At 34.1% G+C, this 26,452-nt stretch overlaps 2 protein-coding genes across 2 annotated transcripts; one reads left to right on the top strand and one right to left on the bottom strand.

The window, feature by feature from the left end:
• Positions 1 to 8,935: 8,935 nt before the first annotated feature.
• On the top strand, positions 8,936 to 13,619 carry LOC110700621 (peptidyl-prolyl cis-trans isomerase NIMA-interacting 4-like). The gene is made up of 5 exons (XM_021878179.1): positions 8,936 to 9,086; positions 10,601 to 10,750; positions 10,870 to 10,979; positions 13,090 to 13,232; positions 13,317 to 13,619. The coding sequence occupies exons 2-5, from the start codon at positions 10,603 to 10,605 to the stop codon at positions 13,357 to 13,359; spliced, it is 444 nt and encodes a 147-aa protein (XP_021733871.1). The 5' UTR covers positions 8,936 to 9,086; positions 10,601 to 10,602; the 3' UTR covers positions 13,360 to 13,619.
• A 921-nt stretch (positions 13,620 to 14,540) lies between these two features.
• Positions 14,541 to 26,093, bottom strand: LOC110700620 (FHA domain-containing protein DDL-like). Its single transcript, XM_021878178.1, has 11 exons — positions 25,904 to 26,093; positions 22,900 to 23,529; positions 21,725 to 21,753; positions 21,449 to 21,518; positions 20,935 to 20,992; positions 18,674 to 18,766; positions 16,122 to 16,236; positions 16,001 to 16,048; positions 15,310 to 15,355; positions 15,144 to 15,214; positions 14,541 to 15,058 (listed from the first exon to the last, which is right to left on the bottom strand). Exons 2-11 carry the CDS (start codon positions 23,527 to 23,529, stop codon positions 15,022 to 15,024), a joined length of 1,197 nt encoding a protein of 398 aa, XP_021733870.1. The 5' UTR covers positions 25,904 to 26,093; the 3' UTR covers positions 14,541 to 15,021.
• Between the last annotated feature and the right edge of the window lie 359 nt (positions 26,094 to 26,452).

A 26,452-nucleotide genomic window follows, 5' to 3' on the forward strand; every position in this document is an offset into this window, starting at 1 on the left:
TTGTTAAAAATAATACGAGTACAAACTTTAATGTTTTAATAATACAAACATTTGAGAAACGGGGTAAATTAGATATTTTTGAGTTTCCTCTAAGTTTTCTCATTGGGAGGGTTTTTTTGGTTCTCTCTAGGGTTTCTCCATTGGGAGGGTTTTCCTAACCTTCATTGCTAGTTTTTTTCAATTTTTTTTAGAAGGTTTTCCTTCTCTCCTCTCCCTTTTCTCTTCATCTCTAACATCTCTTTTCCTCTTGATCTCAGTTGTGAATCATTGTAGGGGCCTCCACTGGTGTTCTTGTCAGTGGTAAGCCTCAAAAACCTTTAAATTGCTTTCAATAAACAGATCACATCCTTGAGATGATGATTTTTCTCTTAATTTTATTTTCTTTTTATGTTTCTATGGTAAGAGTTGAAGATCTAGGGTTTCTTATTCTCTACAAGAATCCGGAGGGCCACATGAATATTTTCACTCAAACGACTACGCATCCGTGGATTTCAAGCCGAATCAATGCGAACTTACAAATTGTATTACTTAGATGAAGTTTTTTATAAAGACGATTGTTAGTCAATTCTACGATGTACTTAGTTTTAAGGTGTGTACTTGTGTTGGAATACTTGGTTTCTTAAGAATTATATGTATGTCTCGTTTGACGATATTTTATTAATGAAATCCTTTTTTCTTCTTGTGTAAAAAAAAAAATACAAACTTTTGAGGTATTAGACAAACAAACAACATTAAAGGAAAACATGGCAGTTGATTCCCATTTCGTTTCTTGAAAATCCCAACTAAACGCCCCTTTGCATAGCCAACCGTTAACCATTTATGATGGTTATTGGGAGAGAGAATGTGGAAAAATAATAGAAAATGAAGAGAGAAATTTTTGGGAATATAAAGCAATAACCTGGTTGTGGTTTCCAGGTTAAAGCTTGGTTATTAAGTGAAATAGTAAGACCAATTTGCTTGGTCATTGAGTGAAAGAGGGAGATTGTGTGGTGGGGTTGGGTAAAAGTAAGAGATATAAGATAAGTAACCATGGTCAACCATTAAGCTACATTGGTTATTAAATGGGTATAAGAGTGGTTATAAATGAGGTAGAAGATAGAGAAATTAATTAAATAAGTGATAACCATAATGGTTGTGGGCAACCATTGTGTTTACTCTTAGGGATTCGCTTAAAATATTTCAATATTTTGATTATGTTTTAATAATACAAACTTTTGAGGTATCCAAGGATCAAATCAATTCGACCGATCAAGAATAGAGCTAAACGTAAACAAGGATAATTTACCAACAAGTTGATTGGTTAACATTTTTTTTTGGATTAAATTGTTAAACAATTTAACTAATTCTTAATCAAAACTTTAACTATGATTATTTAAAATAACTCCTAATTAAATAATCGCTAAGTCATGTCATCTTTCAACTATGAGCATATTCCAATTAAAATGTCTATCATGATATTCGAACTCACAACCACAAAAATATGAATTAGATGTCTTACCATCTCATCCACACATTAATCATGTTTTAATACTCGACTCATAAATATATAAGTATATGGATTGGATGGAGATCTGAACATTTAATAGCTGCAAATCTTTTTTAAAAAATTGATCCTATTATTTGCTAATTATGATCATCGAGATAATATATACAAGCAAGAAAAATTAACTATTGTTATAAATTTTAGTTATTAAATTATTTTGATAATAATTATGTCTTTATTTTCGTAATATTATAAATTATATACAAAGGATATGTCTATATAATTTTTTTTACAAGAACATGTTTATATAATTAGTCAATAGTTGTTCTATAAATAATTTATTCAAAGGTTTAATGAGAAATTATTATAAACAAATAGTGAATAAATAAATAAATAAATAATGAACCTATCTATTCAATAACAAGTGTTAAAAAAATAACCCGGACCATTGCTCGAGCCACACACTAGTTTAATTATTACTTACCTCCGTTTTTTATTAGTTGACACGTATTTCTTTTTAGGAAATTTTTTTTAGTTGACACGTTTCTTTCTTGGGTAGGTTTTATACCTTGCTTTTTAAGTGTATCCCACTCTCCCACTTGCTTTATCACTCTCTCTCCTCTCTTTAATATGTGTGCAATGTGCCTAAATTAAACGTGTTAACTAAATAAAAAGGGAGGAATTATATGAAATTGCATTTTTTGTGGGGCCGATTGACACATACCTAAATACTGACTGAGTTGAAAAAAAGTTATTTACTCGTACTACACGACCTACATTATCAGTCTAGGGGTGGGACTTCGGTCTGGCAGTTCGGTTTGACCTCGGTTTGAGTCGGTTTCGGTTTGGAGCGGTTCGGATTGAAACGGTTTAGTTTAGCTGGCGGGTCGGTTTGGTTCGGTTTGGGTTAGTCACGGCTCGGTTTGGTTTCGGTTTATTTCTTTGCAGTTTAAATTCGGTTTGGGTCATAAGCGGGTCGGTTTATAAACGATTCGGATTATGTCGGTTCGGTTTGATACGGGTCGGTTTAAGGGGCGGGTTTACCCGGGTCAATGTCAGTTCGGTTTACAAACGGTTTGGATCAAGCCGGTTTGGTTTGAAATGGGTCGGTTTAGGGGCGGATTTACCCGGGTCAATATCGGTTCAGTTTATAAACGGTGCGAATCATGTCGGTTCAGTTTGAAATGGGCCGGTTTAGTAGAGGGTTTACACAGTTCAATTGGTTCGGTTTATGAACGGTTTGGATCATGTCGGTTCGGTTTATAAGCGGTTTGGGTCATGAATTGAATTCATGATTGTTTTAAAGATCGCGTCATGACCATGATTTAATGAGTTGATACTTATAATACGATAAATCGATAATTAAGAATGTACAAATATTCAATTAGATTGATCAACAAGTGTTTTAAACTTTTAAGTTTTAATAATCAGATATGTAAATATGTTTATCGATTGTAGATTTGTAGTACATACCAATAATTCAATGAGGCAATGATACTTATGATAGTATGATAATGATACCAACCATACATTCGTACGATATGATATACATAATAATTAATCTATAATTACATATACATTAACAATATCGTATTGAATCAATTTCCATTTCCAAACATTGCATTTCTTATAAAATATAACTTACACGAGATTAAATGGATTCGTTATTTAGTTTGTTACTTTATTTAGATTACTAACTCAGACAACTTAATAAGTTAAATGGACGAAATCACGAAATCACTAATTAAAGTGGTGATGAAAGCATTATGCAATACTAATGTACGAATAGTCAAATATACAACGGTTAGATTGAATGCCCATGAAAAACAATGGTTAGATTTTCATTACTTTATTAGTTATTAGTATTATTACTTATTAAGTTATTATTAGTTTTATAGCTTATTATATATACTGATATACAATCACAGACTCACAGATGTCAGATATTGTCATATTGATGAGCATTAAGCCATTAACTCATTAAGTCATTAACTATGTCGTATTGAATCAATTTCAATTTTGAAACATTTGCGTTTCTTACAATTTATAACTTATAAGTAATAAACTAATAATAATAATAATAATAATAATAATGATAATAATAGTAATAATAATAATAATAATAATATTATAATAATAGTAGTAGTAAACTAGTAATAATAATAATATTAACAAATAATTATACTAACAATAATAATAATAATAATAATAATAATAATAAATAATTAAAAAAAACGGTCAAAAAGACCTAGAAAAGCACAAAGAAAATCTAGACCGTTAGATCTAGATGAATATTCTAGAATCTACAAAAAAAAAAAAAAATGAACGGTTAGATCTAACTTAGATGTTGAGATTGAATATGGACGGTTAGATCAACTGAAGTAAAACCTAAACCTAGAAAAAAAACCCACTCTCACTCTCTCAGCCATTCTCATTCACTCATTCAGCCGTTTCTCTCTCAATCTCACAATCTGTCATAGTTTCTTTCTCTAACTTCTCAGTTTCTCACTCTTTCGTTCTGAAATTCTCAAGAATCTCAAGCTCAATTTCATTTAATTTGTGTTTTGGATCTACATTTCTGATTTCTAGCTTTACATTCTCGTTTTTTTGTTAATTTTTGTTGTTTTCGTTTTGATTTTTTTCGTTTTTGTTCCGGTTTGTTTATTTAGGGTTTTTGTTTTCGTTTCATTTGTGTTTTGGATCTACATTTCTGATTTCTCGCTTTACATTCTCGTTTTTTTGTTAATTTTTGTTGTTTTCGTTTTGATTTTTCTCGTTTTTGTTTCGGTTTGTTTATTTAGGGTTTTTGTTTTCGTTTCATTTTTGTTTTGGATCTAAGTTCTGATTTCTGATTTCTGATTTCAAATCTTCCTCTCCTTCAAGCCGTCAAACCCTAAGGTAATTTTTTTGTTAATTTATTCGATTTTTTGTTAAGTTCTCCATCTTCAAATCTCCTTCAAGCCGTCAAAGGTAATTACTTTTTCCTTTTTGTTTTTTTTTTTAATACAGTTTTTCTGTTTTTGTATTTGATTATTGTTGTTGTTCTTGCTTGAATATAGTCGAAATATGCCTAAAATGAGTAAAATCTGTTGTTGATTGTATTTTTGTTTTTTACGGGAAAATGGTAGATTTGTGCTGTTTTGTTGTTTATTATGCTCGATTTAAAAGTAATGATGATGGGTTGTTCAGATTATGTGATTATTATTGTTGGAATACATGCATTGTTTATTTATTGGGATTTTAGCTTTATATTTTTAACCCATATTGTTGGAATACAAGCATTGTATATGATTGGCTTAAAGTTAGTACTTAAAATGTACACATATGTGACTGTATCGTATATAACTTTCTATATTCTGTTAGGATATATGTTGTAATCACGTTTGTTGTATAATTCTGAATTTTGAAACATTGACTAGTGCAAATAAAATTCTGAAATATGAACTATCTATTTAGTTGAATTTTGGTATTGAGTGAATAGGATTCACTGTCGTGACTTCAGTGTCAGTCACATGAGACAATGCATGCTTAATTGCTCACTATTAGTAGAATATGTCACTTAATTTGGTACTTATAAGTTATAAATGCTGTTTTTTTTTGTTTCAGTCATGTCTCGCGAGTATGATGAATTTGACTATGAGAGGCAATCAAATTTTGATACTGTTAGCTCTCAAGCTGCCTCTGTCTCGGTTGATGATGCTAGTAATACCGGCACTATCAATCCTTCTGTTAATAAACGTCAAAGAACCGCAGGTATATGGAAGCATTACACTTTTTTTGTAAAGACGATAGGTAATGAAAATGTAGATTATGCTCGTTGTAATTTGTGTGGCAAAGAATATAAAGCACCTGGTAAAGCGGGTACTTCAACTTGTAGAGCTCATATTAATGCATGTTTGGAAAAGCATGGTCTCCAGTCCGGTAACGAATCACAATTTGATCAAAAAACTTATTTACAAAAGTTTGCTAAAGCTATAATCTGCCATGCATATCCTTTAAATATTGTAGAGCATGAATATCTTAGGGAACTTCATGCATATTTGAATCCTAAGGTGCAGCATGTTTGTAGAAAAACTATGTTAAAGTATGTTATTGCTGAGCATGATAAATATAAATCCTTGTTGCTTGAGTCTTTGGCTAATGTTTCTGGTAGAGTTAGCTTTACATGTGACTTGTGGACTGCATGTACTAACCGAGGCTATCTCACTTTGGCTGCTCATTATGTTGATAACAGTTGGTCTCTTAGGTCTAAAATTTTAAATTTTAGATATTGTGGCCCTCCCCATACTGGTGTTGAGGTTGGAAAGTTTGTGTTTAAACTGATTAAAGAGTGGAACCTTCAAGGTAAGGCTTTTTCAATGACTGTTGATAATGCTCGTTCTATGGATGTTATGGTTGAATATTTGAAAAAAGAATTAATGCAATGCTCTCCTCTTCCTTGTAATGGGAAATTCTTTCATGTTCGATGTTCATCTCATGTTTTAAATCTTATTGTTCAAAGAGGTTTAAAAGAAGTTCATGAAAGTGTTGAAAAATTGCGTGAGGTTGTTAAATATATTGATGCTTCTGATTCTAGATTAACTCAATTTGAGAATGCTTTGTCTGAGTTAGATTCTGCTTTTAATGGTAAGTTATGTCTTGATGTTGTGACTCGTTGGAATGCCACTTATACAATGCTCCGAAAAGCCTTAGAAGCTAAGGATGCCTTGATTCTATATACTAGTAGGTTTTTGGGTATTTCTTATAGACTTGATGCTGATGAATGGGATACCATTCAAAAAATTTGTGATTTCCTTCAGCCATTTAATGATATAACTGTGTTATTTTCTGGTACCGAATATCCCACTTCTAATTTGTATTTTGTTAGTGTTTTAAAAATTGAGTACGCTATTACTCAAGCCTTTAAAGACCCTAAACTTGCACCCATGGCAGCAATTATGCTTGAGAAGTTTGAGAGTTATTGGGAGGATTATAGTTTGATACTTTCAATTGCTATTGCTCTTGATCCTCGTTATAAGTTGTTTCGAGTGAGACATATGTTGAACTCGTTGTATAATGATGAGGCATGCGACGAAAAGATTATGATGATTAAGGAAGCTTTTTATGACCTTTATAAATTTTATTCTACTGCATCTAATACAAGCTGCAGAAATCCTGCCTCTTCAAACACAGCTCAATCTGAAAATTCTAATCGTACGTTAAGATCTCAAAATATTTTCACGGTATTTATGTTATACAATATACTCAATATTAATGGTAGTCTTCTATTTTTATTTGTAATGTCATAATTTAACTTTTATAATAAAAAATCTGTTGCAGTTGCGTGAGGTTGATGACGAATGTGATGATTCAACTAGATGCCCTCTGGCTGATCTTGAGGCATATTTGAATGGACCTCGTTCGCGATTAATTCAAGGGGAACATTTTGATGTTCTCAAGTATTGGGAATCTCAAGCTTCTTCTCTTCCTATTTTTGCTAATATGGCAAGGGATGTTTTGGCCATTCCTATTACATCGGTGGCCTCTGAATCTTCTTTTAGTTTGGGTGGTCGTATTTTGAACAAATATAGGGGTAAACTTTTGCCAAAGAATGTTGAGGCATTGGTTACCACCCAAAATTGGTGCCGTGGTTATCAAGCGGATGTTGAGGAAGACGTCCTCCTTATTGGTAAAGAGATTGAAGCCGAAAGTGCTTCATCTGCATAACTGGTATTTGTGTCTCATTGTGGTTTATTTTATCTTGAAAAATCGTTGCCCTTGTCTTTTATTTTCAGACTTGCTGGCAGCATTTTTCAAGACTTTTAAAATCGTTGCCCTTGTCATTTATTTTCAGACTTGCTGGCAGCATTTTTCACGACTTTTAAAATCGTTGCCCTTGTCATTTATGTTGAGACTTAAATAGTTAAATGTATTTTGGTACTTGCTGGCAGCATTTCTCAAGTTTTTGTTAAAACAACCATTGCTCTCTAAGAGCAATTTTAAAAAACAAAAGCTATAATTTTGAAGTTGCTTGAACTTGTTATGAGCTGCTGCCTGCTGGTAGTGCTTTTGCCTTTTGGTTGATGTCTCTGCTGTTTTGTTGCTGCTGTTTCTTATGCTTGCTGCTGTTTTGTTGCTGCTGTTTCTTATGCTTGCTGTTTTAATTTTTCTTGAATCATCGTTGCCCTTGTCATTTATGTTGAGACTTCAATGTATATGTACTTGCTGGCAGCATTTTTCAAGTTTTAAGTTAAAACAACCATTGCTCAGTGATGATACGATAAACGTAAATCTGAGAGCAATTTTGAAAAACAAAAATAAGTTCCTGCTGAGTCCCTTCTGCTTATATTATTCCTTGCTTCGGATAAGTTGCTGATCTGTTATTGCGTGTGCTGGTTCCTGCTTGTTGCTGCTATTTCCTCTGCTCTTGGGTGCTGGGCTGCTGCTTCAAGATTCTGCTTCAAGATTCTGCTCCCAAATCACTCACATTCTCACTCCTCCCTTCATCTTATCATGTATCATTTTTTGCAACCCTAAACTTGATGATGTTTCAGTTGATAAATCTGAAATCTAATCTGGGTAGTAGTGATAGTAGTTTCATTATGTATTGGTATATGTATTGTGAATTTTAATCAATGAAAATGGTGACTTTTTTTAATTGCTTGTTGATATTACTCTAATTTTAATGTTATTTATCTCCAATCTTGTGTTATCTTATTGGATGATCATGAATATCAAGGAACAATGAAGATAATTTGGGTGGACTTTATTACTGGAATGAAAAGATACAAATGATATATCTTGTAATTAAAATAAATAAGTAATCTAAAACGATATTAATAATGTCGTTGGCCTAGATCTAGGTGATATAAACCTTTGTATAAACCTAAGCCGTTTGATTAGATCTACATTTATTAACATTAATTATTTAATTGTATTTACTATTTAGCCATTTAGGTTGTAAATAATTCAATTTGAATTAAGCAGTTTGTAATTGGATAAGTTTAAACAGGTTGCGATTCGAAAACAATTCGATTTTAACGGTTTAACGGGTTATGGCAGTTCTGTTTAGACGGTTAGCGGATTATAACGGTTCGGTTTATACGTGCGGTTTAAACGGTTTCGGTTCATAAACGGGTCGGTTTAAACGGTTAGCGGGTTACAAATGGTTCGGTTTAAACGGTTTTTTTTTTTTCGGTTTAAACGGTTTCGGTTTATAAACGGTTCGGGTCATTAACGGGTTTATAAACCATTCGATTCGGTTTCGTTTCGGTTCGGATTTGCGCAGTTTGGTTTGTTATCGGTTTACGGTCCGTAACGGGTTGACATTGAGCGGTTCAATTCGGTTTCGGTTTGATATTGAACGGTTCAGTTCGGTTTTCGGTTTACATTTATCGGTTTATAAACGGATCGGTCCGTGATGGTTCGGTTCGGTAACGGTCGGTTTCACGGTTCGGTTTGAAAAGTCCCACCCCTTATCACCCAACAAAATATTCCTTCGTCAGTTGAAAGCTAAAACCCCTCATCCCCTGGAAAATCTGCAAAGCGCGATTAAAACTCTGAACAACAACAAGCTGCTTTCTTCCTCTTCTTCTCTTTCAACCTCTTCATTGTTCTTGTAAAGGTTTGACCTTTCTTCCCCTTTGTCGATTTTTTCATTGGATTTCCTTTTACCATGGATGATTCTTTTTGGGTTCATTAATTTTTTTTTTAATTCGGTTTGTAAATTAGTGTTGTTTTACCTTGTATTTATTCTTATTTGGTGTTTTTCTTTCCATGAAAAGTGCAAATTATTCATATTAACTGCTTTGGCATTAATAAACTGTAAATCAAACAATTTCCTTGATTGCTTCAATTGATTTTTGCTTACCCAATTAATCAAATTTTAGTTGATTCTAGGAGATGCTTAATTGTTGATGGTTTACCCGCTATATGTGATAATTCTGATTGCTTAGATGGTAGCACCGTAGCAATGATGCAAACACTCGCAGAGTCGCAGTTAGCTATGTATCTTTAATGGGCTTTTGATACTAAAATAATGATACTTCGAAATTCGAATTAAGGAAATATTCCAACTTTTGTAATATTGAAGGTTTTTTTTTTATTATTATTATTATTATATATATATATATTTTTTATTTATTTATTTATAAATGCTAAATTATAGGTATTTATAGTAGAAACTGAGTTTTGTGTGATTCTGTTTGCTTGCAATTTCCATCCTACACCCCAAATGTAATTTTATACCCTCTCACATTCTTCTCTCCGTACAAGTAGGAGGGTGTACACTTGGGTATAGGATAAGTGCCCTACAATTTGTTGTGTTGTGTTGGGGGGTGGGGGGTTGTTTTGGTGTTATTGATTTGAAATTAAATTTGGGCAACTGTAGCAATGCCTTATAGGAGTTGTAGATAGGACCCTTTTTTTATTTTATTGTTTGTTGATGTTATCACATAATTGGTGATTGCTAATTTTGGTGCTTCTTGAAGAATAATATTTTGCTAATTTGAGTAAAAGGTGCAGTCTTCCGAGCTAGCTTCTTATATGCCAGGAGATGACTTAGCTTGAGTATGTGTGCTAAATTTGGAAGATAGTTATCTTGTATGGTGTGATGAATTGATGATGGGACACGAAAGAATGAAGAATCATGAAGAAAATGTTAAGTGAATGCAGGTTGTTGTGTGTGAACTCTAGTGTTTTAGTTTATATAAGAATTACATCCTCTGGCATCATCAGTGTCACTCTATCTACTTGGACTTATCCAGCTTTAAGCTGACGACATAATAGGTATTACTATGATCTTTGGAAGGGAAACATCTGATTTAGGATGAGGGTTGTCATGATTACTGAGATTAAATGTTTGGCCAACTTTACAAAAATGATCCTGACGTGGTCGTACTTTGCATTTCTCTTTACCTTGTGCTTTACGATTATAAAACATATTAATTAAGTGATTGTCTTTAACTCTTTGTACAAAAGTACTTTTATTTTAATTTTTTATTCCTCTATAGATATTGGCAGATGGACTGGTGGTAATTAATTAGCAGAAGTGAATGTTTATTTAAATTAAATGTATTTGAAAGATATTTGCTACTCCTTTGATATCTAATGCATGTTCTGTTTTTTCCATCATCTCAGTTATGGGAAAGGACGCAAAGAAAAAGGAGCCTGCGGGAAAAGGTAAGGGAAAACAAGCAGCTGGTGGGAGCGACGAGGGTGCTTCAAAGGATAAGGGTGGTTCAAAAGGTGGTAAGGGAGACAAGCTTGGAACTTGCAATTTTGTCAAAGGTAGGCTGCATCCCCCCCCCCCCCCACACACACACACACACACTTTCCTTTCATCTTCACCTTGTGCATAATATCATTTTCACTATTGCTGAACTTGTGTTTTGGTTTACCTTTTTCAGCTAGGCATATATTATGTGAGAAGCAAGGGAAAATTAATGAGGTATACCAAAAACTGCAAGAGGGTTGGCTTGACGCTGGGGATAAGGTTCCACCAGCTGAGTTTGGAAAGGTATGTTTGAATAAACTGTAACCGATTTAAGGTTTTTCCAGTTTTAAAGTAATGCACGAGCTTGATGTGGTTATTATCATGTCATGAGTAACGGCGTTCAGTGGAAACTTGTGCTGTAGTATGATAGCGGGACTGTTTTCTGGCAGTGCTATAGCTATACAAAAGGAGGGGGGACCTGAAAAAGGTTGTAATCTCAAATTAGTTGCAAGAGGGACTATAACTGGATTGCAAACACTATTTTTTCTCTTGCCCCAGTGATTCACATGCAAAATTCTAGTTTCTTTGCTATACCATTAACTTTTTAACCAAACTAGAGTAATAACAGAACACATTAGAAGATCGAGAACGACTCTTGATATTTCAATTGATGCACTAAAGATTTTGTCAATTTGTCAACAAAGCAAACAATACCTATTTATATCATGATGTAAGTCATGGAATTAAGTCTGGGTGAATGAAGAACAATGACATGGTTTTAAGCGATTGTAGCATGCCTCTAAGGTAAGAAGGGAAAATTCTACAAACCTACATTATACAGGTGGCATTTAAGGAGCATTAGAAGTTGAATGTAGCATAGATGAGTATGCTGAGATGAATGTGTGGGAAAATCTTGAGGTATTGGATTAGGAACACAAATACTTGGAGGAAATTTGGAGTTGAGGATACGGTCATACTGATGATAAGATAACGACGAATCGATTACATTCATTTGGGCATTTGAGATGTTGACCTGTAATAAAGGTTGAGCGTTGGGATAGTGGAGAGTTCAATAGAAGTTGAGGGAGACCTAAAATGACTTAGATTAAAGCTGATAGAGGGAGTTAAAACTGATATGAAAGTTTTTCAAAGAGGTAGCACTGGATAGAACTTATTGAAGCAAATGGAGGAAAAAGGTCTTTATAGATGACCGTGTTAAACGGTAAGATAGATTATTGGCTCATGTAGCCACCCTTATCCCTTAGGAAAAAAGGTTTGAATTTTTACAGGCCTCTTTCTACTAGTCGGATATTTACTTTATGTTTTGAGTACTGTACAAATGTGAAGTTTAAAGCCACTACCCAAGTGCTACATGCACCAAAAAAGTATAGGGGAAAAAAAAAGAGCCACTATAACCCACAAGCTGAGGGAGCTCCACTGGACAGGGGAGGTGTAGGAAGGAAGGATTTTATTTATAATTCAAAATTTGTATATCTCGGTCTATGAAATTGTATGGGACCTGTGGACTTGTAAATTTATAATGGATTTTTTTATTGCTATGCTTCTATCAATTGTAGTGATTTGTTGACATTTAGGACTTCATAGTTAAACTAGGTAAAAATAATAATAATAAATAAATAAATAGATTTCTCATTGATGTACGAGTAGTGATTAATGCCTACAGTAAACCGTTTTCTTGAATTTGAGTATCGATGTCTCTTTCTTGTCTCTAAATTTGAAATTTTGAAGAATGATCAAACGTTACAAACAAATTGTCATTTGAACATGTATTATATGAGGCAAGATGCCATTTGTCATGTATTGGAAGAAAAAGAGGAAACCACATGATGTAGTTTTGTGAAAGAGTTTAGGTATATTTTTGGGGAAAAAGTGATGCTTGCATAGTTGCATAGGTGCTTCACTATGGGTATACAGGTTCATGGCAGTTTTTTTGGTATTGTGTTGTTACCTGTTTTCCTCACCGCCGCTTCTTAACAGTTGACTGCGAGATTAGCACTTTCTTCGTTACTAACAGATATATCTTTTCCGCGCGAGCTAGTTCAAAAGTTCATTCTTGTAAGCCCCTTTGTCAGCCACACTAAGACTTCGGGTCATCATGCAAGTAAAGATAAAACCTCTGGAAAATTTAACCTTGTACAGTGTTTTATTTTCTAGAAGTTTAGAGAACACCTTTGCATTCTCAAACAGAAGTTGATGGGTTTCTTGCAAATGCCATTTTTTTGGATGTATCACAATTAAGAACTAGAAGCTGTCTTTAAAAGCTTGGCCAAACAAACCCTTTTTAACGTATTTGATGTGTATTAAATTTGGAAAAATGTGCATCGATATCTTGTTATGTATTTGTGCTGTACTCTTTGACTTCACTGTTTCTTTTCTTTATTTTTTTTTACAGTTAGCTACTCAATACTCAGAATGTCCTTCTGCCAAACGGGGCGGGGACCTTGGATGGTTCCCACGAGGAAAGATGGCTGGCCCATTTCAGGAGGTTGCTTTCAGCACTGCTATAGGAGCAACCAGTCCAGCATTCAAATCTACGTAAGTCGTCTGGAACTTATTCTTAGTTTTGTTTGCCTTTTGCTACTTCACCCTCTGAAATTATCCCTATTTTTTATGATTCAGGCATGGTTACCACATTGTATTGTGTGAAGGTCGAAGGGGCTAATGGAACTTGCCAGCATCGTTTTTTCATCTAAAATGATGATTATGCTGCTGAAAATAACTATCTTTTGATATAACTATCCAATAGATTCCCTATGGTAGACCATGGAAGTTTAAACTGGATATTTGCTTGAACAAGTTGTGATATATATCATACATATTGGCTTGTGACGTGATTTCTCGTTATTCATGTGGTTACAGATTCTGATTTTCCGTTTTATGTTCACTGGTTTGTAATCAATAAAGGATTAATATTGGACCAAAGATGGATTTATAGGGAGGGTCTGTTTAAGATCACATTGTTACACACTCGAATATCCCATATCAACCAGAAATTCTACAGACTACGTATCAACAATCAAACATCATGTCTAAGATCACATTAAGACATACTCAAATATCCCGTACATCAACCAGAGATCGTACGGAAAACAGTATCAACAGTCGAGAATCAGTCTAAACCACACCTGTAACAAGATTGATTTACCAGAATGAATTATTGATATGTATTTGGTTTAGACAACTTTCATTTAAGTTTACTTGACCTAAACCCATATATGGCTTGAAACAAATTCAAACTGAACGTGATTTGAAATCCAAGCCAGACTTTTTTTTTTCTAACCACAGTCAACCTTGCACAAAGTTATATGCACATAAAGTTCAAGACCTAACAAATTTTATTTTTTTTTGACAAACAAGACCTAACTTGTCCTGAAACCTTATGCCAAAAATGAGATAACCTTGACATCGAGTTTTATTGATATTTTTTTATTTTCCAATACCATATACAAAGACATTATTGCCCCTGTGGTAGCTTTTATTCGTTTCCTTGTAAAACTAAATTGATAAATCAATTGACGAGACATTAATTGGCCAAAAACCTTGCCAATTGTGGTTCATCAAATTAAAATTTCCTACTGCAATCCCTTGTCAAAGAGTTCAAGACTCTAATCGATGCCATAAATGAATTTCCCACATGCCACAAGCTAGCCAACCTTAGTTCTTTTGTAAAGAAATTATGATATGGAAATATTGAAACCATAGGCTCTAGTTTAGGATAAGTGATGAGTAAAGACATCGATTTACTGATCGAAGTTTTAATTTAGTCTCACTCAAATTGTAAATAGGTCATGCAATACGTCTGCGGAAAAAAAAAATTAAAAAAAAATAAAAAAAAAAAAAGAGGAAGAAGAAAAATTGCTCCTCATATTTATTCAAGATCTTCAGAACAAACACTTACTGACAAGTGACAAGGAGGTTTCAAAGACCAGTGATTAGTTCCAATAGAAAATAGAACGAAAAGCATCACTGGAGTTTTGTAACAAGCACCATAATGCTATTGCATCATAGCATTATCCACTACACTGTAACCAAAAAAATCGTAGCAGTACATAAGCATAGGAAGTAGGCCAAATTAAACTCCATAATTATATACGGGGACTCACTCATCCAATAGTTGATAATCTAACTCCGAGAATGAAGGTTCTCTCATAGAATAGGCCCTTCCAAGTTTTGAAATTCAACAGAAACCCAGTCCACAGAAAAATGGGCAAAATGAACCGAGAAAAGGGCATGAAATATTCGCAAGAAGAGAAACCCAGGATACATTCGTGTACATTTTCTTGGTTGATCAATGGCCGGCCAACTGGGAGCTGAAGCAGAATAACTAATTTGAGTTCTCATGTAGCAGTACATATTCTCGGCTGCAGAAACCCATAGTAGATAGTCATGAAACAAAGGGAACTAGGAACTGGAAGTGATTGCACAGAAAACCGTGTTATAACTTACCTGCTATTGCCAAATTTTATGGTATCTTTCTCAAAGAGCTCATAATAACGTTGAGCTTCAATAGGATTCTCCTGTAATTAAATGCAGCAAACTTAGTCAAGCCACTTAGCAAACATTATCAAATATCACAGGCGATGAAGGGTTTAAAATTTATAGAATAGCTTACATTAATGAAGGTCTTATTGGTGCTTCCAAGGTCCATCAAGTATGGCCTGTTAAATAACAAGTTTAAGATAGAGGAAGTCATACATAAATGATTGATACACTTTCTGAATTTCTGATAGTAGAAAACCTTAAATAATTGTGCATTTCATACATTAATAATTGGAATTAAAAAAATAAAATAGGTTTAAATCTGTACAAAAAATGTGCTATTAGTAGGAAGACTCCTTAATAGAAAGAACTTTTGAAATTTACCAATGGAAAATACAAGAAAAAAATAATGGACTATTGTTATATACTCTGCTGAATTGCTGATCAGCTGATGTATTGTTATTTACTCTGCTGATAAGACCAAAATTAGCTTGTTCCAATGTTTCAAAATTAATAGGGCAAATTCATTTTCATCCTACATCTGAACAATAGAGCAAATTGAATTAAGTTCTTCAAGTATCATGCAGTTATATTTTTGAAAATAAGATATTTTGAACTTTTGCAGCTTAATTTAATTAAGTTTTTTTAAAAAAAAAAAAATCAGATATGAAATTACTAAAACAAAGGCTGCTTCTTTCCATAGGCATTTCTCATGAGCAAAGCAAATGAAATAATAAATTTTTTTTTTAAAAAAAAAAAAGAGACTAGAAATTAAGTACTAGTAGAAGGGAAATAAATCTGATAGTATTGACCTCATGCTTTACCTTACTTGCTTTGACACCATGCCATCAGGTTGCTCCTTTTCAACTTGCCTGATCAAAAGTACAATTTATTATAGTAGCTTACCAAATATTAGTTGAGGAGAAAAAATGTTAACAAACCTACCGATATTGAAGGACTGCATGTTGTTTGCTACAAGACGGATGATCTGTAGGTATATCAGCTATCCTTCTTTCTCTTCCAAATAGGTAACAACTCTGACGATGTACGTAAAGTGGCTCTGTTAAAAATGAGATGCAATTACATCAGGGCCCACATCAAAGGAGTGAAGCACATAATTAGCATAGGAATACACGCTGAATTGAGAGCATGATGAAGAGCTTTCAAAAGTAACTTCACAGTGTAAAATTGAAAGGGAAGAAAGAAGCTAGCAGATCCTAACAAGAATTTTCCATCTTTCTGTCATCAAGTGCCTTTTCGGCCTCAATCAAAGTATTCTTCCTCACAACATAGTTTACCTTAAGTTGTTTTTTTCAACAGCTCAACTTTATAGGCTACGCAGCCACCCTCACAGACATGCATATGCATCATGTCACTTGCCAAGCATGTTTCTTCCTCAATACTCCATAAAACTAGAATATTTCACTTCTGTAATGGACTAACAAGAGATATTACGATAACCAAAGGATAAGGTAGGGATCAGAAAGTAGGGAAGCTAACTCCCTCCTATAGGAAAGGTACACTTGAAATGGGATCATTATGCCATGAATAAGCATAGCTTAAGCTTCATCGATGGCAGATGCAACAGCATATGAATGATAATTCCAATTTCGAAAGGTGGATTCTATCCTAATTCAGCTTCAATATGCTAACCCAAAACACCAAAGGTGTCAAACAGACAAACAATATTCAACATGCTAACTTTTTCCTATTATTCTCTTATTTATAGTATTACTCCTCCAACTAACTCCCTCGTATTACTCCTTAAGGAACTACTACTAGAATCATATTGCACTACCTAATATGCCCCTCCACTTTACATCAGTTCATTGCATTAAAGGGCCCCCAAACTCCCATTTTGTCCTCGAGGTGGGGTAGTAGCCAGTAAAAAAAAATTGGCTTCAGTAATGATGGGCATTGTCGTCCTTAGAGAGTAATTATTTTAGTGCCTCTGGTGGTGAAACTAGGGAGAAATTTAGAACACAGGGATTGTGTTGTGTGTAGCCTTTAATGTGGGAAAAGAAGCACTAAATTACCATACATGGATCCATCTGACTTTGACACCAGCTATGCAGACTGCATCCAACCACTAAAGAGAACATCCAGAATAGACTCGCCACTATAGATAGTTTTCCTATGAATTAGTATAGCTTAGACATCCTTAGTAGCAGAAAGCCAGAAATTAGGGAAGAAGAAGATACTTCTTTGTTTAATAAACTGAATCACATCAAATGTGATCGATAGTCCCACTTTCAATAAAAGCTGCTAACATATTTGGTAAGCAAATAAATAGAATCACAAGCAAGAAGATTCCTTTGCTGGCTACTAAGCACATACATGATCCGTGATGGTTGGGCATCTTATCCTAAATGGTCATATGGTCTAACCATCTAGCCAAATTATGTCATCAACCCCTCTTGTAATCAGTTCAAAGCAGACACAGCATACTACTAGATCAATTGTCTATCCTAACATGCTGACAACAGCTTCAACAACAAGTGGTCCACACACACTGTAATAACACTATACATCAGCCAGACCTTCCCTGAGACGCAATAAAGGTGCACATCAGAAAATTCCATCAGGACAATTGTGAAAGGCAACATAAAGAGAAAAACCATTTTAATGGATGAAATCATTACTTAACATTAAAGCATAAAGTGTGACTACCTAAAAGGCTAGCCAATCACTACCACAGATGCACAGAGTTCCAACAAGCCTCAATCCATATGTTGCCTACAAGTATCTTATCATTTGTTACATCAACAGTATTCTCGTACATCACAAGAATGCAAATTCTACCAATTCCAAGTTAACAACTACGCTCATCCAGATTAGCAAGTCATCCACCCAAGTCTCTGGACACCATCTTCAATGGCATATTCTCTCATTGACTATGACATTCTTAATTGACTACTACATTCTTAATTGGCTACTAATGTTGGACAGCACGTGCATAGGAGTCAAACTTGGCCACAAAGTATGGGTATTGACTATGACATTCTTAATAGGCTACTAATGTTGAACAGCACGTGCATTGGAGTAAAACTTGGCCAAATGGCATATTTTTGGTCCAAATTAACTGTCCAGGATTCATGCTCATTTAAGAATGTCATCTACACAAAACGCATACTGGTGAAATGAAGAAGTTAAATAGCATAGGGTGATTAAATCAAGCGTATTCTTTTATTCTGATATACAAAGATCATATAAATGTTAAAATCTCAACAGAGAACTTAACTGGTAACTCAAGAATAAATTCCTGAATAGATTGTCTACAGCAGGATTATTGTGTTTTAAAGTTGTTACTTTTAGATCAAATACTCTAGATCAAACCTAGTTCGTGAAGCATCCTCATAGGATTAAGGCTCTGAAACATATATTAAGAAACAAAATAAGAAAGTTTAGAAGATAGGTTGCATGGCAATAAGCAGAAAGGGTAGTATAAAACCACATTACGCAATATCAAATAAGATGAACAGCACTTTCCAACCTACCATTTAACACTTCACCACCCTTGAAAACATACAAACGCCATCTTACATTAGGTTTCCGCGCATCAGGAGGTTCGGTGAAAAGCAAAGTAATACCTGCAACAGTAAAAAAACCACAAAAGAAAAAATAACTTAGGTAATAGGTACCCAGATGTGCATAAGAAGTTCTCATAAAAAGACAAATTGCCCGAGATTGTCCAGATACGATCTGGAAAGCATATCAATGCAGTTCTCCCAAGGATAATATTGAAAACATTTCTACTCACTGTTTTACAATAAAGGTTCCCTATAGATTTCATTAAATTGGCATGCAGAATCGCAGATGCAAATCTTCCACTCGTCCGAAGTGTCAAATTGATAACTGGACGTGAATACTGAATAGCTCTGATTCTTATCGTCAGAGCTCTCAGCAGCATTTAATTTCCTCTTCATAAGCCATCAAAATCCAGGTTTTCCTCATGCATTAATTATTTGGGTAATGGTCCACTGCCCCTCATAGTAAGTCAGGAGCATGGTAGAAAACTGATCTCAAAAAAGTGGTTGTTGGAGAAATCATGAGACAAGATTCATTCCCTTATCAATTGAATCTATCCAATCTCCAATCAGTGGATAAACTGAGCATTTAACAGTCAAAACTACTTCCGAATGGTTCTGTATCTAGTGGATAGTGCTAGCACGTTGAATAAATGGGCTGTTCTGATATAAACTCTGCAACAAGTATTTGGTTCTGTAAGATTATGGAGTAACATATATTCAAACACATCAAAATTCAACATAAAAGTCCACCCTCATGAATAACACAACCTTTTCTTCAATTTACTACAAGAGTACTCATCCACCATGTGCCCTCCCCTCTTTTGTTTCTTCCTGGGTACCCCTTTTTCCTCTGTTCTATGCTAGTCATCTATTTATTCTCCAAACCTTCCCACAAGTCATCAAGCAGCTAGCTGTTGCAGAACACAGCCAAAATGCTTGACTCTTTCTTCAACAAAAGCCTAATGTGAATCTTTATGATGGCATAGTCAGGGAGACAGGGACCCAGGGGGGCTGTTCTTATCCTTTTTAGATCTTTTTTTAAGAGAAGGGGAGCTGTCTTGGTTTTCCACTGATATATCTTCTTTCATAATTATTGATAGAACAAATATATACAATATTTCTTTTCTTTACCTTCTCTTGGAGTTTGCTTAATCAAGTCAAATGAAATAAATATTAATGAACCCCCAACCCCCGATAAAAAAAATACCTTAGTAACTGCTAAGTTATAATTGTATAAAAAACAAATTGTTAACCCTAAAGTCCTATTTGGAAAAGGACACCTTCTAATCTCCTACCCTTCCCCCTGAAAAATTTCATCACAATTGTATCCATCGATTATAGATTGTGTATGGAAAGAATATTTTTGATCCCCTTGAAGGTGATAAAATCATACGTAGTTAAAAACTTGATTTCAAAGTAAATGACCACAAAGATCACAATGTATACTGCTGTTGGATGATTAATGGTGGATTAGGCTATAAACATCTCTCTCACCAAGCAAAGCTTCCAAGAAACACACAGATAAGTTATGTTACGATTTAGAAAATTTGACTCAAAAAATTATCTTCAATAAAGGATGATTGAGACAAGAGTTGGGACAGAGAAGAAGACCAAAAAGCCATAGTTCGGCAACTAGCCTCCACTTAGCAGTTGCCACCACAACATCTCAAACATCACTCTTGTCCCCTACTAACATAACTCAACAGCACCTCTAACTCCTCACCCCCCAGAAGAAGGAAAACAAAAGGTAACCTACCAGCTAGGCATCTACTGTTTAAATCTTCACTCGTAGTCACATATTTCTGAGTTGACCTCCCACTTCATGCTCCACCAATCTACTATTTATAAGCTTTCTTCCATTTTCCTTTAATCTTAGTCGTAGATAGTACAATTGTCAAGAAAGGAAAGCCATGGGATACATTGAAGACTCTACAGCCTGTGTTGTTGGTCAAATACAGGGATCCTGATAAATGTTAATTCAGATATGAATTAACTTCCTTCCAATCTAATTATCTTCTTTTTGTCTCCATTCTTCTATATCATTATACCATTGAATTCTTGTCTGCCTATCAGTAAATAAACAGAACGCCTACGTCACTGATGGCTGTTTACTATCTACATAGCTTAACGATTGTCTATTCTGTGCCAGAATTTCAAGAAACCCTAAAGCAATGAGTTACCAAAATTCCAGAGGAAAAGAAGCATCAAATTAAGGGGTTGACAGCTACCTTTTACTCGATTGGTTTCTTCAGCAAGCTTTCCTGATAGTTCAAATGAAGGTTTTTGCTGCATATAACAAAAATAATAATATACTGAATCAGCAAAATTAAGCAATCAATCATACAACAAAATGCTAACAACATATGGCAATATACTAGTTCCAAATAAGAAAAAGCACCAATTTTACATCAGATACTCAAAAAGAATTTATAAGAGAATATAACCCATCAAGAGTATAGAGCATATATACCTCCATTTTTTTAATTTTTAGTTGTTCCATTTGCTTTTAGCACAAGATTCAAGGGTGGTGAGAAACAAGGATAGTTATTACAATTAATCCATGTGATAGGTGATTGGCCACAAAGAAAGAGAAAGGTACAACAGTTTGGAAACCAAAAAATAAGATAAAGGGTCATAGAAAAATGTTTACCAAACAGATAAGTGGAACAAAACACTTCGAATAAGAAGGTCGAACATTTAAAACGACGCAGTAATACAATTTAAGGTCTGAGCTAAGTATACCTTTTCCTTTGTTGTCAATGCCTGCTCAGTAGCTTCCATTTTTGCAAGTGCATCACTGTCATCATCATCTCTAATCACGCCACAAAAAAAATAAACCAAAAGAATAAGCAAATACATCAAAAAATCAAAGATCTCCAGAGAAACTAACAACAAGGTGATGTATAAATGTGTACCATCAAAGTAAAAAAGAACAAATAATTTTTCTCTACATCAGAACTCAGATGAAGAATAACTGGAAAGACCTTCAGCAAAGAAATCTTTCAATAAAATACTCACCGGTGTTCAGCTCCTCTATATTCTTCATCCTAAAACAGAAACCAAAAGAAATTTAGACATAAATAATGCATCCAATTCTGGATCTAACAACTCCCACAATTAAAGAAAAATTATTAGATAAGCAACCCTATCAGTAAAATTGGAACTAAATGGGCAAGAAAAATGACTGTATTTTCAATCAAATTAATGATTAAGAATCACCAGCTTTACGAATCTTTCATTGTTTACATCTTCAGTTAGACATAACTCATAATCTATAGTAGAACGTCAGTAGTCTTTATAAAATGTGTTCTTTTACTTATTCAGCAGTTCTCAGTTCTCACATAATCTAATTCTAATGAATTCTTTTATGCAGCCGAATCTTAAGTAGTGGTTTGAATCATAGAGTTGGTCCAATATGTTAATTATTTCTAGGAGCATAAGAAGTAATCTTCAGATTTAATGTTCAGTTCTACTATAAAGGATACATTAAAGAGACAATCATGAATGGTACTGGTATGGAAAAAGGAGGTGAGATTATAAAATTACATTGACACATGCACATCACTGAAACAACAAAAAATTATTTCAATTTGAGAATTATTTCTCATACACAGGATTTTCGAAATTCAACAATTTCAGATCAACTATTATCATCATAGTTCTATATACACCAAAATCAAACAACGCAATAATTTTACCCGAATCACCAACAATCCAAACCTATCAGAGTATGAGTAGACAAAAAGACAATTCGTATGAAAGTAAAGGATATGAGGTTGCAGTTATTACTAATTAAAATACACATTTTCCGTAAAAACGATTTTTCCATTGAGTTATTACTAATTAATATACACATTTTCCGTAAAAACAATTTTTCCATAGAAAACAATTTTCAAGGCCAAAACACAATTGTAAAAATAATTTTGCTTTGCTTCCCACAAGGAAAATTATAGAGGAAAAGGAAAATGGGAGTGAAAGGGAGAAGATGGATGAGAGGAAAGGGATGTGAGGAGTAGGGTGAAGTGTGACATTCCTTCCTTCCTTTTAAAATGAAATTGTTTTTTATCCTTAGGAAAACTATTTTCCACCTTTAGAAATAATATCTTCCAACCTTTACAAAACAAACATTTTTTTTCATCAAAACAACAGAGCCTAAGTCAAAAAAAAGCCAGGGTTTGGATATCACCAGACACCTCATCACGAGCTCTGGAATGAGAAGCCGGTGGAGGTGAGCGTAAATAATGCCGGCTGCGATGACGATGATGATCTGATGGTGACTCAGATTGCTGGTGTCTTGATCTAGAAGATCCACCATCGGCACCATCTCTTACTCTGCCTCTTTCGCTATCTCTTTCCCTTTCTCTATCTTTCTCAGATTTCCGCTCTCTTCTATCCTTCGGAATTTCCCTCTCAGAATCCCTTTCCTTATGATTCCTCTCATGCTTAGACTTATCATTTCCCTTACCAAGATTTTTCTCATGTTCCCTCTTTAAAGATTTTCCAGCATCCCTTTCAGCCTCAGATCTCCTTAAACGTTTAGTCCTAGGTGATGGAGATCTAGGCCCAGGAGAGCTCGATTTCACTGGTTTGGGTGACTTAATGCGGCCTGAATGCCTCTCCCTCACGGGAGAACCACCCTTATCCCTATGAGAGCTCCTGTGACGAGCTGGAGATCTTTCTCTACGAGATGGGCTCCTACTACGAGAGCTCAAGGCAGGGGATCTTCTTCTTCTGCGAGGTTCACCATGATCCCTCTCTGGGGAGACTGAGTGTCTGGATGAACGATGCCTTGCCGGAGATTTTCGAACAACTGAAGGACTCATCTACACACCATAACAAAATTTACTGTTAAAAGAGAACATCCACAGTGTTACTAGAAGCTTTGAAAGCATCATAAGAAAACAATACATTTTCCTTAGGTATTTTTTTTTATATGTTAAATACGGCAAATTGGTGTATAACACAAATAACTGATGGCCACATGACTACAATCAGTAGCTAATTCAGGTGACTATTATAAAATTCAGAGGATGAAAAATTGATGGCGTGCCTACAACTGAGAAGCTTACAGCAATCCAATCACAGTAGACCAATAACAAGATACAAAGTCGAATAAAATAGTTCAATATCAATTTAAATTACAATTAACTAGAGCATACTCGTGCTAATGCACGAGCTATGTTATTTGTGAAAGAAAAAAACACATAGTGAAATGTTAGTAGTTATTGGAGTCCCTTGAAATAAAAATTTAGGAAAATAGTGGGATAGGTAGTTATTGGTAGTTTCTTTTTATAAAAATAAAAATAAATAAATAAAATAAAATAAAATAAATAAATCAAATGCATAAGATTTGAGTATTGGGGTTTTCGAGTGCTGTGATGAAAAGTTAGGGAAAAAAAAAACTCTTAAATTATAATATAGATATCCTCGGCTCTTATGTTTCAGTAATCCGCAACTCACAATTTTAAGTTTTATTAACAATTACTGTTTACATTTTAACAAAAGAAGCATAGCTCACTACACTATGAATAAATTGGATCCAAAATTCAATCCACCTGATGTAAACCAAATCCTATTTTCCTCTAACATTTTGGCTAATGCTATGTTAATACTTAGTATGCAACTGGTCCTTTTAATGCTTTATGGGAGTTGCATGTTTTACATCACACACTCACACTAAAAGTGAGAATTTTACCGGTGACAGGTTAACTTATACTATACATAGTATTGAAAACTCTAACCATTAGCATCACATGTCCCATACCCTTATTCTTCATTTTTCCCAGTTTAGAGAAAAATAATCATAATTTTCTCGGTTTCACAATAACAGTCTGTGTGTTAAAAACTAGATAAAAATTTTGCTTACTTATATTGGGCCTTAAAATGGGTTCCCAGTCATTGAACTAATTTAGTTCAGTAATTTTTTCTTTAGGAGATACCAAGATATTAGTGGCCATTTGTTTCCTTCTCCCTGTTAGAGTGGGAAGCAAAGTAATGTCAGTAATAAATACTTCATATAAAGCTAGGATTGTATGTTCAAGGAAGATGTTTATTGACAATTTTGTAAGTTAAGCTTTTGCTTGCTTGTGAGAGGTTCTGATTCAAGTGAGTTCGAGTTAGTCTTTCTAATTTGAGGATTGAGATCCAAAGGTTGTTGATAAAATAAACAACTGGGTTACTTAAATTCAATTACCACCAAACCCCACTACACCTAAATAGGCTATATACACTAATAGAGCCAAATTAACAACACCCACAAAGTCAAAACTCAATACACTTAGATGATTAGATCTACTCAAGTAAATTAAAACTCACTACACCCAATATGTTAAGTCAAAACTCATCACACTAACAATGAAATAAATTCAAAACTCTCACTCTCAATCTTATAAACAAAATGTCCAATTAGTAGAAACATCACTTCTGCAAAACAAACCCATCCCTAGGGCAAAAGGGGTGACCGCCTTGCCAAGGAGAAAAGTCTCATTTCCGTAGTTTTCCATCCTAACATAAAAGGATTATAAACAAAAGCCTGCAAAATTCGACTGAATGGTTGTTGTGGTTCAATGGCATTAAGACCTATTCCTAGAGGGAATCATTAGAGGTGTTCACGGCTCAAGCTCAATAAAATTAAAGCAGGGTCAGTCCAAGCTCAAGCTCGGGCTCGAGTAATTATAAACAAAAGCCTGCCAAAATTAGACTGAATGGTTGATATGGTTCAATGGCATTAAGAGGGACTCATTAGGGGTGTTAACGGCTCGATTTCGATAAGATTAAAGCAGTTCAGTCCGAGCTCGGGCTCGAGTAATTATAAGCTCAACTCAAAACCCAAGCTCAGCTCGGTCTCCAATAGCCTCAAAAAGGCTTGGCTCACGGACTCGATTACGCTCAAAAAATGCAACAAATTTGCAACAAAACTTGACTCAATTATCACATTAGGCTTGAAAAATCACATTAAATTCTTCTACTTTAATAATATCAACGTAAATTGCACAAACCAAAATTCTTGCAACAAATTCGCTTGTTATAGTATTTTATAAATAGAGTAATTATAACAAATAGTTCAATAATAACCCTAATCAACTATACTGAAAATTGAATTAGCGATAGTGAGAAACTAAACCCAGATTGTGAAATTAATATTCCATGATACAATATAAATAAATAAATAAATAAATAAAATAAAATAAAAATTACCCTTTTTCAATGGAGGAGAGAAAGCTCAGAATCCGCTTCAATGGAGAGCTCAGAGTTTGCTTCAATGGAGGAAAGAAAGCTCAGAAGTCGCTTCAATGGAAAACTCAGAGTATGCTTCAATGGAGGAAAGAGAAAGAGGGGTGCAGCGTAAAAGCGAAAAACTCCACAAGTTAAAAAAAAATTGAAAATGTTGGAGAGATTATTTACACTTACACATATGATGTCAACCGTTAGATCTGAGTAATATCGACGGTTAAAATCTATTTTCATTAAATTTTATTTTCATCTATATGGGTGATTTAAAAAAATAATTGTTTTTGTCAAAAAAAAAAAAAAAAAAAAAATTTGTTAATAAGGGAACTAATATCTTATGAACTTATTAACACTTTTACAGAGGATTAGATTAGAAGAATAATTACTCGTATAAGTTAAGTACTCAAATGACATTTCTAGATACAAAACACCGATTACTCGATTAGTGTTTACATATTTATGAAGATTGAATGTGGTTGGAAATAAGGAATATAAGTTGATAAATCAAATCAATTT

The sequence above is a fragment of the Chenopodium quinoa genome, unplaced genomic scaffold, assembly GCF_001683475.1.
Source record: "Chenopodium quinoa cultivar QQ74 unplaced genomic scaffold, ASM168347v1, whole genome shotgun sequence".
In the NCBI taxonomy this organism is placed as follows: domain Eukaryota; kingdom Viridiplantae; phylum Streptophyta; class Magnoliopsida; order Caryophyllales; family Amaranthaceae; genus Chenopodium; species Chenopodium quinoa.

Coding starts and splice junctions, on each gene's coding strand:
- LOC110700621 (XM_021878179.1), top strand. CDS start 10,603: ATGGGAAAGGACGCAAAGAAAAAGGAGCCTGCGGGAAAAGGTAAGGGA. Junction 10,980..13,089: donor CACCAGCTGAGTTTGGAAAG/GTATGTTTGAAT, acceptor TTTTTTTTACAG/TTAGCTACTCAATACTCAGA. Junction 13,233..13,316: donor AGTCCAGCATTCAAATCTAC/GTAAGTCGTCTG, acceptor TTTATGATTCAG/GCATGGTTACCACATTGTAT.
- LOC110700620 (XM_021878178.1), bottom strand. CDS start 23,529: ATGAGTCCTTCAGTTGTTCGAAAATCTCCGGCAAGGCATCGTTCATCC. Junction 21,754..22,899: donor ATTCCAGAGCTCGTGATGAG/GTGTCTGGTGAT, acceptor TTTCTGTTTTAG/GATGAAGAATATAGAGGAGC. Junction 20,993..21,448: donor CATTGACAACAAAGGAAAAG/GTATACTTAGCT, acceptor TGTTATATGCAG/CAAAAACCTTCATTTGAACT.